Source organism: Microtus pennsylvanicus, chromosome 10, assembly GCF_037038515.1.
Source record: "Microtus pennsylvanicus isolate mMicPen1 chromosome 10, mMicPen1.hap1, whole genome shotgun sequence".
In the NCBI taxonomy this organism is placed as follows: domain Eukaryota; kingdom Metazoa; phylum Chordata; class Mammalia; order Rodentia; family Cricetidae; genus Microtus; species Microtus pennsylvanicus.
In genome coordinates, this window is record NC_134588.1 from 101730748 (window position 1) to 101744934 (window position 14187).

At 41.5% G+C, this 14187-nt stretch overlaps 2 protein-coding genes across 6 annotated transcripts in view; one reads left to right on the forward strand and one right to left on the reverse strand.

The window, feature by feature from the left end:
* Aida (axin interactor, dorsalization associated) overlaps positions 1 to 9790 on the forward strand; it is a 45243-nt gene extending 35453 nt beyond the window's left edge. For both annotated transcript variants that reach the window (XM_075989385.1, XM_075989386.1), the window contains exons 7-10: positions 828 to 950; positions 3910 to 4032; positions 7619 to 7736; positions 7819 to 9790. In XM_075989385.1, coding sequence (XP_075845500.1) covers positions 828 to 950; positions 3910 to 4032; positions 7619 to 7736; positions 7819 to 7915 — 461 coding nt within the window. In that variant the 3' untranslated portion in view covers positions 7916 to 9790. The remainder of the gene's footprint in view (positions 1 to 827; positions 951 to 3909; positions 4033 to 7618; positions 7737 to 7818) is intronic.
* Positions 9791 to 13042: 3252 nt separating this feature from the next.
* The window catches only part of Mia3 (MIA SH3 domain ER export factor 3), a 41725-nt gene continuing 40580 nt past the window's right edge, over positions 13043 to 14187 (reverse strand). For 3 of the 4 annotated variants that reach the window (XM_075989379.1, XM_075989378.1, XM_075989381.1), the window contains one exon: positions 13043 to 13862. In XM_075989379.1, coding sequence (XP_075845494.1) covers positions 13546 to 13862 — 317 coding nt within the window. In that variant the 3' untranslated portion in view covers positions 13043 to 13545. The remainder of the gene's footprint in view (positions 13863 to 14187) is intronic. The other variant, XM_075989380.1, reaches the window with a different exon arrangement.

Genomic DNA, 14187 nt, shown 5'->3' on the forward strand with positions numbered 1-14187 from the left:
TCCTCTGCCTTTCTCCCCCGTGCTCTTAATGCTCAGGTCACAGGCAAGCGCAATCGTGTCCAGCTTTTTACCCAGATGTTCCGTATTCAAAGTCAGCTAGCAGAGAAAGCACACTTACCCACTGAGCCATGTCTCTAGCCCAGTCTTTAAGTTCTAAAACTTTAATTGATGAATTGCTCTTTCAGTTTTATATTGCCATTTCCTCTAGTACAAACTTCATGCATAATTGGGTGAGGAATAGATAGGAAATTAGGCTTTAATAATCTACCTAATAATTGAATCTCTGAATATTAAACTATAAATTAGTAGTAACTGAAGGATTTTCTGGTTTACTCTCAAACTTCTCATGCTTCAGAATAACAGAAAATACTTCAAAACTGTTCTATTTTTTTCTACAAGTTCATATTGAGATATAAGGTGTATCTTTACAAGTATACTGAATATATGTATTATGTGGATTGCTGTATTATCAATTTTGTAGCAGCTTAACATGAATTTTTAATATGCTTGCCTAAATAATTCTATTTATGGTGTTTGTGAAGTATGGAGTACAGATTTATCTTATGTATAACTAAATATGTGTTCAGAGAGAATACCACCAAGTTAGGTGTGATGACACTTGTCTATAATCTCCATACTTGGGAACCTAAGAACATCCTCAAAAACAAAAAAGGAATGATACAGTGTTTGAGAGTGGTAGAAAGCAAGATGGGCAATGCCTGCCTGGTTGCTAAGTTACAAGGAAGCCTGTGTCTCTTCTGCATGCTAAAATGTTCTCTCTGGAATTATGGGTAACCTGATTTTTACTATGGCTTCTCTGCTGCCAGGTACTTTATTGCCCCGATTGCCCTCAGAACCAGGGATGACGTTACTCACCATCAGAATTGAGAGAATCGGTCTGAAAGATGCTGGGCAGTGCATCGATCCCTACATTACAGTCAGCGTGAAGGGTGAGGAGCTCTGGGTGTGGTGTTCCCTCTGCAGATGTCATGCTGCTTTCCACGTGCAATAGTTGTCCTCAGAGCGGTGGCTCCTGAGTCTGTCGCAACTCATTGTAATTCATTTTATAATGATAGGAAATCCCTGAAATCGATCCTTACTCCTTCAGTGAACGCTCTGATAGATTTAATAAACATATTTTTAAATGTGTAGCTTAGACTCACTTTTGCTTTTGAGCCTGTCTTTGTTTTTATGTTCCATACTCCAGACCCATGTAGGGAGCCATGTAGCCGTGCACAGTCCCCTTAGCAGAGACAGCTTCCAGAATACAGAATTAGAAATAGTCTTCCTCTTCCACAGGAAGGTAGTTTGAATGGCCCTCTGGCCCTCTGATTCCTACAGCAGGTTTCTGTAAGGTGGGTGCTGGGTGAAGGTAGAAACCAAGAGAGGGTCTGTCCATATGTCCAGACTCCGAGAGCCTTTGCAGAACAGTAAAGAAAGTTATCAGAGTTAGAAAGTATGGTTGTTCCTGTTCCTAACAGAAAATCCACATGGTTGAATTCTTTATCGTTGCCATACCGATCACACAGTACCTATCCCCATACACAGTACCTTATCCCCGTATACAGTACCTTATCCCAGTACACAGTACCTTATCCCCGTACACAGTACCTTATCCCAGTACACAGTACCTTATCCCCGTACACAGTACCTTATCCCAGTACACAGTACCTTATCCCCGTACACAGTACCTTATCCCAGTACACAGTACCTTATCCCAGTACACAGTACCTTATCCCCGTACACAGCACAGTACTTTATCACCATACACAGTACTTTATACTTGACATACAGTACTTTATCACCATACACAGTACTTTATACTTGACATACAGTACTTTATACTTGACATACAGTACTTTATCACCATACACAGTACTTTATACTTGACATACAGTACTTTATCACCATACACAGTACTTTATACTTGACATACAGTACTTTATCACCATACACAGTACTTTATACTTGACATACAGTACTTTATCACCATACACAGTACTTTATACTTGACATATAGTACTTTATCACCATACACAGTACTTTATACTTGACATACAGTACTTTATCACCATACACAGTACTTTATACTTGACATACAGTACTTTATCACCATACACAGTACTTTATACTTGACATATAGTACTTTATACTTGACATATATATAGTACTTTATACTTGTTATACAGTGCTTTACTTTCAAAACACTAAGTCTTTAAAAATAATTATTAGATGTCAGGCCTACTGAAGTCTGTGATCTCAGTTTCCAGCAGCTGAGGCAGGAGAATCACTTGAGCCCAACTTTGGGAAACACATGACAAAACCCTGTTTTAAAAAAATTAATAAAAACAGTTATTATTCAGTCAGTAAGGGTAAAGTCATCATTATCAAGAAATGGTTACAGGGCTGGAGAGATGGCTTGGTGGTTAGGAGCATTGCCTGCTCTTCCAAAGGTCCTGAGTTCAATTGCCGGCAACCACATGGTGGCTCACAACCATCTGTAATGAGGTCCGGTGCCCTCCTCTGGCCTGCAGAAATACATGTAGACAGAATATTGTATACATAATAAATAACTAAATATTTTTTTAAAAAAAGAAATAGTTACATAATTCATGCAAGTGATTAACATTAAACTGCAGTTTGAAGCTAACCAAAGAACCAGATGTGGGCTGAAAATAAATAGAGGCTACTTTCATCACTTGTGGAAATAAATTCACATGCATAGGTTCATTAGTAACAATTAAAATAAAAAGGAATTTAGCCACAGAAAATAATTTTAATAAGCATAGGTTGTAATTGACAACGGTAATACTTTAAGGCAGTGATTCTCAACCTTTCTAAGGCTGCCACCCTTTAATACAGTTGCTCATGTTGTGGTGACCCCCAACCATAATATTATTTCATTGTTACTTCATAACTGTAATTTTGGTACTGTTATGAATTATAATGTAAATATCTGTTATGCAGGAAACCTGCTATGTGACTCCCATGAAAGGGTGTTTGACCCCAAAGGGGTCATGATCCACAGGTTGAGAACATGGATAACTATCAAATGTGTGAAGTATTTGTGCTCCATACATTGTTTATAAACCATCTGCAAAATGAAATAACTCATTCAGGAAGGTACTCAGTAAACATGAAATGTTGAACGATATGTAGCAGGTGTTAAGTTACTTTTACATGTTTGTTGAACTGAAACAGGATTTTGTGTAAATATCTTTTAAGAACTCCAATAATAACATGTACCAAATTACTGTAGTTTTCTAAGACATCTTTGTTAAATAATAAATATATAAACACTTATTTGTTAAATAAGCCTAATGCAGAATTTGATTAAGTGGGGTTCCTGGATCCAGGAAATTAAAGCCATACCCAGTAACTTAGTATACCATCTGGTTGTAGTAAATCAGTTATGTTTTAGGAAATATAGGCAGAATGGAAGTACTACTTAGAAAATTCTTTACTGATGAAAGGGATGTTTTGGCAGCTCTCATGCCCATCTGACTTGAGTACAGTGCAGGAGGTCTGTCTTAATTCTAGATCTAAAGCCTTTCCAGCCATGCCCTTGATCAGTGTTGCAAAATAGGGGTCAAGGGCCACATTGTAGCAAAGTATATTCAGTCCAGGTTCTTACTGCATGTAATAGAATGCCCTGTGCTCTCAGCAAACAGGAAGTTCTTTCCCCTCTTAAAGATCCAATTTGATCTCCTGCAAACTTAGTTTTCCCTTTTGTGGGTTCCCATCCTCTCAGTTCAGCTCCCCCACACAGCTGTGGAGAGCAGCAGTTCCCAAGACCCTGTTCATTCAGGGAGGCTCCTTGTGAGCCCCAGAATCCCTCCCCATCTCACCTCCACAGGAAACGGTACCCGTAATGTGATAGCCCCTAAGTGGAAACTTGTTTCTCTCTAGATTTGAATGGGATAGATTTAACTCCTGTGCAAGATACTCCTGTGGCTTCAAGAAAAGAAGATACATATGTTCATTTTAATGTGGACATTGAGCTCCAGAAACACATTGAAAAATTAACCAAAGGTTTGTGACCACAATCTTTCTTTTCCTATGAACAGCACTATTTGGGAGGGTATGCACAGTGGTCCCATCATAGCCCACATCTGGAAGAAGTCAGTGTCACCTGGTTAGTTGATTTGAAGAAATCCAAATAGTAATGTTTTTTAAATGTTGAAATTAGGTGGTGTGCTATCTGGTTGTACAATGGCACTAGAATGTAATGTTCTTCAATAGTAAAATCTTAGGCCTGGGAGATGACTCAGTGGGAGGACCTGGACTAGGTGCACTGCACCTGTGTGAAAACCAGGCATGGCAGCTTGCCAATGCTAGAAGATTAAGACAGCAGAGGCTTGCTGCTCAGCCAAGCTTGTTCCACCTTCAGTAAGAAATCCTGTCTCTAGCCAGGCGGTGGTGGCGCACGCCTTTAATCCTATCCCTCAGGAGGCAGAGGCAGGCAGATCGCTGTGAGTTTGAGGCCTACAAGAGCAAGTTCCAGCACAGGCTCTAAAACTACAGAGAAACCCTGTCTCAAAAAACCAAAAAAGAAAAAAAAAGAAGAAATCCTGTCTCTAGTGATGTGGGAAACCAGTTGAGGAATATACTGGTGTTAACCTTGTGCTTGCTGCACACACACACACATGCTGTACGCACGCACTCACGCATACACTTGCATGTATAGAAGTTTTTCTCTTTCTGATGAGTTGGGGAAGCTAGAACTCCTCATGATGCTCTGTTCCCTTCCTTCCACTTGGATACACTGAGTAGAAAAGTACCAGAACTTGGCAGCTCATTGGTGGGAAGGTAGGACAAGAAAGAGCCACCTTTTAGCACAGGGAAGTGCATTGCCAGCCTAGCACAGGTCTTAGCAATAAATACTTGCAGTTCCATTTGCCCCCTGACCTGTTGGTGTTCTCTACAGAGAAGCCTTCAAGTCCCTTATCTCACTTGAGGCTCAGCTGCAGTTTGAGATGCCAAGCTCTGTAGGAAGTGTGTGTTCAGTGAGTGCCTTTAAAAACAGTTCCTGCAGAATCTGTAGTGTTGATGCTTTTCAAATAAGGAAGAGATTGCAACTCCGAATGTGCCTTCCCGTTGCTTTGAGACCAGTTTGTGATGTGAAGGAAGACAGTGGTAATCCTTGGGCTAACTTCTTTCCTGATGGCTGATGAATCCTTGAACTATATTCAGAACATCGCTGTTCCTTTTCTCTGGTTTTGAACTTAATTTTAGTCAATATAGTTCTAAGTAATGCTAATTCCAATGAACTCTCGTGTTTATAAGTCTTTCAGTCATCTTAGGATACCGTAATTTTACATTTTTAACAAATGTATGGGATACAGAACTCTTCATACAAGACTGCAGTAAACATTTTTGCTGTGGAAGCACATTTCACTCCTTCAGCCAATAGCCTTTAAGGTACCAGCCTGCTTGGGTGTGGTCTCTGATATTCTAAAAGCAGTTGTAAAGTGTGTGCCCACTCCTACTTCTGGCTGCTAGACTCTGTTTCTGTTTGTGCACAGGACTGTTATCTAGGATAGTGATCTGTAAGTTTTTCCCTGAAATAACCCTTTTATTATTCATAATTCTGAACTGGTGTGGGATCATTTTGTGACTTCCGTCATTCCATCTTGTTTTCTGATAATGCAGATAAGTAAGAATGATAGTGAGATGTTTGGACTTAGGTTTCCAAGCATAGCTTTGCTAATGCTTTGGCTTCCTACAGTCACTATGAGAAAATGTGTTCCCTGACTGAAGGGAATGAGAAGAGTGATCTGAGAATTAGATGTTTCTCCTATTGCTGTAGGAGTAAGAAGAGATGCCACACCAGTGTGGATCTGGTAGGGTCTTATACTTAGGGAAATTGGTCCCCAGTAGCCCAACTGTTGTGATGCTCTTGTGTGAGGAAGTACAGGGTAAGTGTGCCCGTTTCTCCCTCTCTGGATGTGTCTTGAGTGACTGGGCATTTTCGCTTGTTTTGTGAGATGCTCTGTTTGCACCCAAGTGCCAGGGCTTTTGACACATTTCAGAACATTGTTAAACTTCATCAGTTAGAAACTATATTGTCACTAAAGTAGATGTCTGTTTCAGTCTTTAAAGACAGGATCCAGCGCCCTCCCCACCCCACCCCCCACTGGTAATTTATATCCCTAATCCTAGCTGGTTTTCCCTTCAGGGTAAAGAGCTTATCCGTTGGTCTTTGGAGATGTGTAACTGTGTACCATCCTCACAAATGCTTGTTGTTGCCTTTACACCTTCCTTCCATAGCACATGTCTACGTCAGCAGTTTTGGACTCTAAAGCAGGGTTAGGTAACATTTAATAGCACATGACTTTTGTTGTTTGGCTTTAGGGATTTGTTCAGGAGGAAGCAAAACTGGTTGAGCTTAAATGTTGAAAAAGGACCCTTTGCTGACAGTCTGCCTAGCACTCTACTCTGTGGACTGTGTTCCTGTTCCTGAATTTGTTTTGTTTTGAAATTTCTCTGTGTGTGGTTGGGCTGGTTAGGGTTACTATTGCTGCGATGAAGCACCATGACCAAAAAGCAAGTTGGCTTTCACTTCCACATCACTGTTCATAATCAAAGGACACTAGGACAGGAACTCAAAGAGGGCAGGAACCTGGAGGCAGGAGCTGATGCAGAGGCCACAAAGAGGTGCTGCTTACTTGCTTGCTCGTCATGGCTTACTCAACTTTTTTTTTGTTTTGTTTTTTTGAGACTGGGTTTCTCTGTAGCTTTGGAGCCTGTCCTGGAACTTGCTCTTGTAGACCAGGCTAGACTCGAACTCACAGAGATCTACCTACCTCTGCCTGAGTGCTGGGAATTAAGGCGTGCGCTACCACCAGCCAGCTTCACCTTGCTTTCTTATAGAACCCAGGACCACCAGCCCAGAGATGATACCAACCACAATGGGCTGGGCCCTCCCCCATCACAGCCTCCCCCATCAGTCACTTAACTAAGAAAATGCCTTACAGGCCTGCCTACAACCTGACTTTTTAGAGTCGTTTTCTTAATTGAGATTCTCTCTTCCAAGATGACTTTAGCTTATGTCAAGTTGACATAAAACTATCCAGCACAATGGTGTGCATGAGTTGGGGGGGGGGTCACTTGTATGCAGGTATGTACCAACATGTATGTACATATGAATGTTGAGGTCCATGGCTGTACTCTTTCTTAGTCTTTGAGACATGTTTCTCAATTGAACCCAGAGCTCACTGATACAGTATAGCTAACCAATTTGCTTCAGGAATTTTGACTCCTCCCTCCAAGTTCTGGAATTGTAGGCAGGCCACCACAGCCTCCTGTCGTTTACATGGGTTCTGAGGAATCTGGATTCCAGTTCTCACACTTGCGTGACAAGTACTTTAACCACGGAGCCATCTTAGCCTTATCCCATGTTCTTTAGTGATCTGTTCTTGAGGCAGTCTTGCTCAGGATGTTGTAGGGTCAGTTGACATGGAGAAATGTTAGCGAAGAATTTGGGATACCTCGGCACACTGTAAGGTTACTTTGTGGCTTACGTAGACCTTTTCTTGTTCATATATTTCTGGTAAGGAAGAAAGCTAATTAACATAGCAGGTGCTGCCTATGGATTATGTGTCTTTCAATTTCACAGGTGCGGCCATCTTCTTTGAGTTCAAACATTACAAGCCTAAAAAGAGGTTTACCAGCACCAAGTGTTTTGCCTTCATGGAGATGGATGAAATTAAACCTGGGCCAATTGTAATAGAATTGTAAGTTTGGGGCATGGAAAATGGAATTTGGGGGTCAATCAGAGTATTTTAAACAATAATTTCTTTTCTGTTATGGTTCCAGATACAAGAAACCCACTGACTTTAAAAGAAAAAAATTACAGTTATTGACCAAGAAACCACTTTATCTTCATCTACATCAAACTTTGCACAAGGAATGATCCTGATACAAATAACCTGGAACTTGTGTGAATTTTACCACTCCGAAACCATCATAGCTCCGTGTAGCAATTCACTCTTCACAGGCAGGAATTGAGCCCTACCCATGCCAGCTGGCCAACAAGTCCGTTGCAAAGCCGGACCCCCAAACTCAAAAGTTCAGCACATCAGTGACCTATCCTTTGGATACAGGTTTATTATAGATTTTGAAACATTTTTACCTTTCTATTAATTGTGCAATTGATCGTCTATTTTCTCATCTCCACTACTTGCCCCTGCTTCCCAGACAGTACTGTTGTGGTCGATGTGCTGAACTTCAGACAATGCAGCAATAAGAATGTGCTAGAGTTTACATTTCTGCTCGCTTTTCCTCCAGTATGCTCTTCTGGCTTGAATGTCACACTCTGGGTTGAGGTGGGTGGAATTGCTCTGAGAGGAATTGGGCTAGCTACATTGCCCAGGAAAGTCTGTCTGGAAGCTTATAGGTACTCTTTAGAAGTGGCCTAGCCGAATGCCATAGATCTCCTGCATGGAAAGTGTGCCCTGGCCAGATGAAAATCCCACGTGGGGTGTTCCCCAGATGACCAGACTGTTTTCCTGAAGTGAGCACATGTACAGTCAGGTGGATTATCTGCTCCACTGCTCTTCTTCCTGGTAGATTCTAGGGTTAACGTTGGAGCCATCTCAGAACAACTCCAGGTCTTTAATGTGTTTACAATATCTTTTAAACTGCATCATTTAGGAAGAGTTGGGTCAGATGTTAAGATACTGCGGATAACTGCTGCTTTCCTGACAACCCATTGTGAGACCTTAAGACCGCATACCTCTCCTTAGTATGCAAAATCTGGAAAGATAGTTTATTTTTTTTAATATAGGTAGATGTAATTGCCATTTATTTCCTACTTAGATATACAGTCATTCATTCCTTTTGAAAATATGCAGGTCATTAGTTTATTTTAAATTGACTATATACTTTTGATGTAACGAGGCATAAATAAGATTTTCAGAGCACATGATGTTGTTACACAGAACATTAAGATTTGTGAGAGGCTTCTGTGGGTGAGACATAGAACCCACATATTTTAATATTCACTTTTCAGTGCGCAGTGCATAAGGAGACTGCACTGTCAACACTGGACCTGTTTTTAAATAGTATAATTCCACCACACCATTCAATATATTTGCTTCTTCAAGTAAGGAATCTCAGTGATATTTTAGCCTTGCCCTTCAAGAAATCTAGTCTTCGCTTTCAGCACCTACAAGGCCACAGTTGACTAGATGGATGAAAAGAATCCACAACCAAATTAATCTTGATTGGATTAATTCCAAATGCTGAAACAATCCCGTCTACAGTAGCTCTAAGGGATGTAGAATTTGCCTTAACTCATTATCCGACTCTTAAGCTTTGAGTTGTGGATCCCACGACTGTAAGCTCCTCACGGGGCAAGAGCCACATCTCTGGGACATGTGAAGGGTCTAAGGTGCTTGGCAGTACTCTGTACCTGTGGATTACTCAGTATCCTGGGCAGTACTCTGTACCAGGGGAGTACTCAGTATCCTGGGCAGTACTCTATACCTGGGGAGTAATCAGTACCCTGGGTAGTACTCTGTACCTGGGGAGTACTCAGCACCCTGGGCAGTACTCTGTACCAGGGGAGTACTCAGCACCCTGGGCAGTACTCTGTACCAGGGGAGTACTCAGTACCCTGGGCAGTACTCTGTACCTGGGGAGTACTCAGTACCCGAGGTAGTACTCTGTACCCTGTGTCAGTACTGTGTACCGTGGATAGTACTCAGTACCTTCTGTCTGATGTTACTGACTAGACCTAAAAATTAACCCCATAAAACCTACTATTATTAAAATGTAGCAAAGACTATACATTGTCCTTTCTCTTTTCTTACAGACCATAAGACAAATAGCAAAGTGGTCATTTTCTGTGTTGTAGCCCCGATCCTTCACATAAGCATGTTTATGTGAACTACAGAGGTGCCTGCCATCAGGGTTAAAGAGCTTTAGTGGAACATCATGTGATCAGCTCAGTTTAATTCAGACATGAAGGGCATAACCATCATAAGCAGTTAGCACAGAGCATTCCACATTTCCCAAGTCGAGTTTCCACTGCAGTGGGAGAAACTGTCGCACAATCGCCTTTGCCCTAGCAGGCATGCTTTCAAGCTCAGCTACTGCTCCTAGTCCGAGTATTAGCTGCTCAGCCCAGAAACACAGTTAGCTGGAGGCGACTTCTGAAACAGGAACTTTTGAAATGAAAAAATGGTTCAACAGAGGTGTGACGTCCTCTGTACCATCTGTAGGTGACAGCTTGTCGTGGGCTTTTGTAGCACAGGATGTACAGTTGGACGGGGCTGAGGGAAAGCAATGGTAGACAGACTCGCAACTGCCCAGATGTGCTACATGAAGATTTCCCTACGTCTTGCTGATGACGTTTATGTTATATGGGATAATCAAAGGGCTTTAGAGGGAAGTATCCTAGTTTTGAATTAAGGGGGGGGGTACTTAGCTTTACTATTTGTCTTCTTAGGTGGTATAATCTTAACTTTAAATGCCATCTAAACTTTGGTTAGATAGCAGAGGCAGGAGGATATGAAGTTAGAGAAAGCCTGAACTACATAAATGAGATCCTATCTTAAAAAAAAAAAGCAAAATTTGAAATTATATTAACTTCACTATTTTGTATCTTGAGGAAGTTGACATACATTCAGATTGTGTTTGCAATTTAGTCTTATTTTTATATTTGGTTTAAAATGGCGTATGCTTGGGGCTTAAGAGATGATTCAGAGCCGGTAGTGATGGCACATGCCTTTAATCCCAGCTCTTGGCAGGCAGATCTCTGAGTTCAAGGCCAGCCTGGTCTACAGAGTGAGTTCCAGGACACACAAAGAAACCCTGTCTCAGAGAGAGAAAGAGAGACAGAGAGAGAGGGGGTTCAGAGGTTAGAGCACTTGCTAGAGATGCTCAGTGGTTAAGAGCACTGGCTGCTCTTCCAGAGGACCTGGGTTCAATTCTTAGCACCCACATTGCAGTTCACAACTGTTTGTAACTCAAAGATCCACAGATCTGACACCCTCACACAGATAAACATGCAGGCAAAATACAATGCACATAAAATAAAATATAAATAATTTTTTAAGAGCTGTTCTTTCAGAGAACTAGGGTTCAATTCCCAACACCCACATGGTGGCCCACAACTGCCTGTAAGTCCAGTTATAGGGGATCTAGTGCCCTCTTCTGGACTCATGGGCACTGGACATACATGTGGTACACATACATACATGCTGGCAAAATATATATGCATAGAATAAAAAAATTTTTTTAATGACATATACTATCCTGTAGCGTTTTTTTTTCTTTTTCTTTTTTTTTTTTTTTTTTTTTTTTTTTTTTGGTTTTTCGAGACAGTGTTTCTCTGTGGCTTTGGAGCCTGTCCTGGAACTAGCTCTGTAGACCAGGCTGGTCTCGAACTCACAGAGATCCGCCTGCCTCTGCCTCCCGAGTGCTGGGATTAAAGGCGTGCACCACCACCGCCCGGCCCCTGTAGCATTTTCTTATAGATATAAAACCTTCTGGTGATTCCAGATTGGGACAAGGCGCATTGAGCTCTTAGTGGAAGACATGCAAACCCCTTAGAACTTCCTGCATTCGGAGAGCCTGTCTTTGTATATCATGTCTTCAGTTGTTGGCCATTTTATTTCACATTGAAGCTTTTGCTCATTTTTCAAAATCCCCCATGGATGTAACATCTCAACAGTGACATGCATGATATGGCCTAGGTTTCAATATCGTGACTTCACAGGACTTCAGAGACTGCAGTGTCACAGAAGCAGTTTTCCCCTTTTATGGCTTTACATAGTAAGGCTCTGCTAGTGACTGTAAGTAAACTGTCTGAACCAGTTGTTTTGAAGACAGTGTAAAAGGGGTGCAAGACTAAATGTGATGCAGTGTCAGAGTCCTAGACTTACCTGATTTATAAATAAAAGCACCTATATTTGATTAATTTCAGAATAGAATCTGTTAAAGAATTGAGCTAGGCAAGGTGACTAAGCCTGAAATTCCAGCCTCTAAAAAGCTGAGTCAGGATTACTGAGAGTCTGAAGCCAGGCTGGGCTACAAAATGAGACCCTGTCTCAAAACAACCATGTAACTGAACTCAGTCCATAGCTGTGTACTGAAAACACAGGTAAGTTTCCTAGTTTGCGGTCATTCGTCCTCGTGGCACCTCCTGATTGTTTCTTGTCATATTCTTGAAAGTCAGCTGCAAGGTGATGTGAGAGAGGATAGAATATACATTTCTAAAAAGAAATGGTTTTACAGTCATGGCACATGATTTTTATCTTGTTATCCACCCTTAGGGCAAGAATAGTCTTAAGCCAGGCAGTAGTGGTGCATGCGTTTAGTCCCATCACTTGAGAAGCAGAGGTAGGCAGATTTCTGTGAGTTTGAAGCCAGCCTGGTTTACAGAGTAAGTTCCAAGACAGCCAGAGCAGCTACAAGAGAACCTTGTCTTGAAAACTTAAAATAAATAAATAAATAAATAATAGTTTAAAAAGCAACAAAGTATCATATCAAATAAATTTATAATTTACATTTTTCCCTATGTTTCGAGGTGTAAGTGTGTACAACTTGTGGAATTTGGTTGTTTTCACTGGGTGGATCCAGAAGATCAAACTCCAGCTGTCAGGCATGGCAGTTAGGTGTCTGCTGAGCCATCTTGCTGGCCTACATAATCTTTTTTCCCCCCTCAGTTTTTGAGACAGGCTCTATGTAGCGCTGGCTGTCCTGTAACTCACAGAGATCCACCTGCCTCTGCCTCCCAGATGCTGGGATTAAAGGTGTGCGCCATGACATCCAGCCCCAAATAATTCTTGATACTAATGCAAACGCATACTCAGAAAATCGTTCCCAAACAGGCAGACAGCAGAATCAGGACGAGCGGGACTGCCGACTTACTTAAATAAGAGAAGATTCCCGTAGTGCTCAGTGGTGACTTAGAGAACTTAACAATGTCACGTGGAGTGTGTATACTCAGCACTGCAGTTCCAGAAGCCCAGCTGTCAGGTTTCCCAAATGATACATGTCTCAAAACAACCCAATGAATCAGCAGACACTTGGAAAATATTAATAAACAAAATTTATGAACTATTACTACAAAGAACTTTAGCAACAGGAGTTTATGATCGAGTAAACGTTTTTTAGCGTAACAGTCTTTGAGACACAGATAGAGCTGTTGATGCCTTGCTCCGTGTTTGCTGACACGCACTAGACCAAGGCCATGGAAATACGTGTTCTTAAAGCATTTCCACAGGAAATGTTCATACTTCAGGATATTCTAAATCATTTAGCAATTACATATGTTACATGAACTAAACACAGGTATTCTTTATTGCACATTTCAAAGTTGGAAGGACACTAGCTTAAGAGGTGATTTTTTACTTAGAAGGGAAAATAATATTTTTTGTTTGGCTCAAAAATGCAGACTGCCAAGGCAGCTTAGTACTAAAAAAAAAAAAAAAAAACAGAAAAAAAACCTTTCAGGTTTTGAAGCCAATGAAATCCTTTGCTGTAATGAATTATGCACTGTCCACTTTCTCTCTTGAGTCATGATGGAGGTCAAAGTTAGGGGCTGGGTTTTGAAGCCTGTGAATGGTCCTGGACACTGCTTGAAGAAGCAGGTGGGGCTTCCTCTCTTGGGCCAGAAGGCAGTGAGTCTCTTGCAGCAGGTGGTGGCAGTGGGTAGTCCTGAGGACCATGAGTTGGAGGTGGTAATCGAGTACCAGGAGGAATAAAGAAGTCTCTTGGACCAAGTGAACCTGGAGGTCTAAATGGTGTATGCCCTGGTAAAAACTCACGAGGATCAACAGGCAGGTCCCGTTTCCCAGGCAGAACACCTGGTGCGTATTCTCTTATGCCCACTGGTGGGCGCATGCCTGCAACTAGAACACAAGAGCCGCGTAAGTGAGCAATCATCCCAAGTGCAATAACATACTTACTAATTTTTTAGCCATAGAAAGTCAAGTGACTTTCTCACTGACTTTAAGGCAAGTAAGACTTAGTAAGTTTAGTCTGTGGCCACTAAGCAAAGGACCGATTTAAACACTACTCTGCCTAATTCCAAGTTTTCTTTTCACTCTGCAATTTCAGAACAGCTCCACTTAGAATAACAGCCATGCCAGGAAGATAGTGAAAACACAGATTCACTGTGAAACACACATTCACTGCAACCACGTTGGTAAAGGAGATGTTACTGCCTACCAGTGT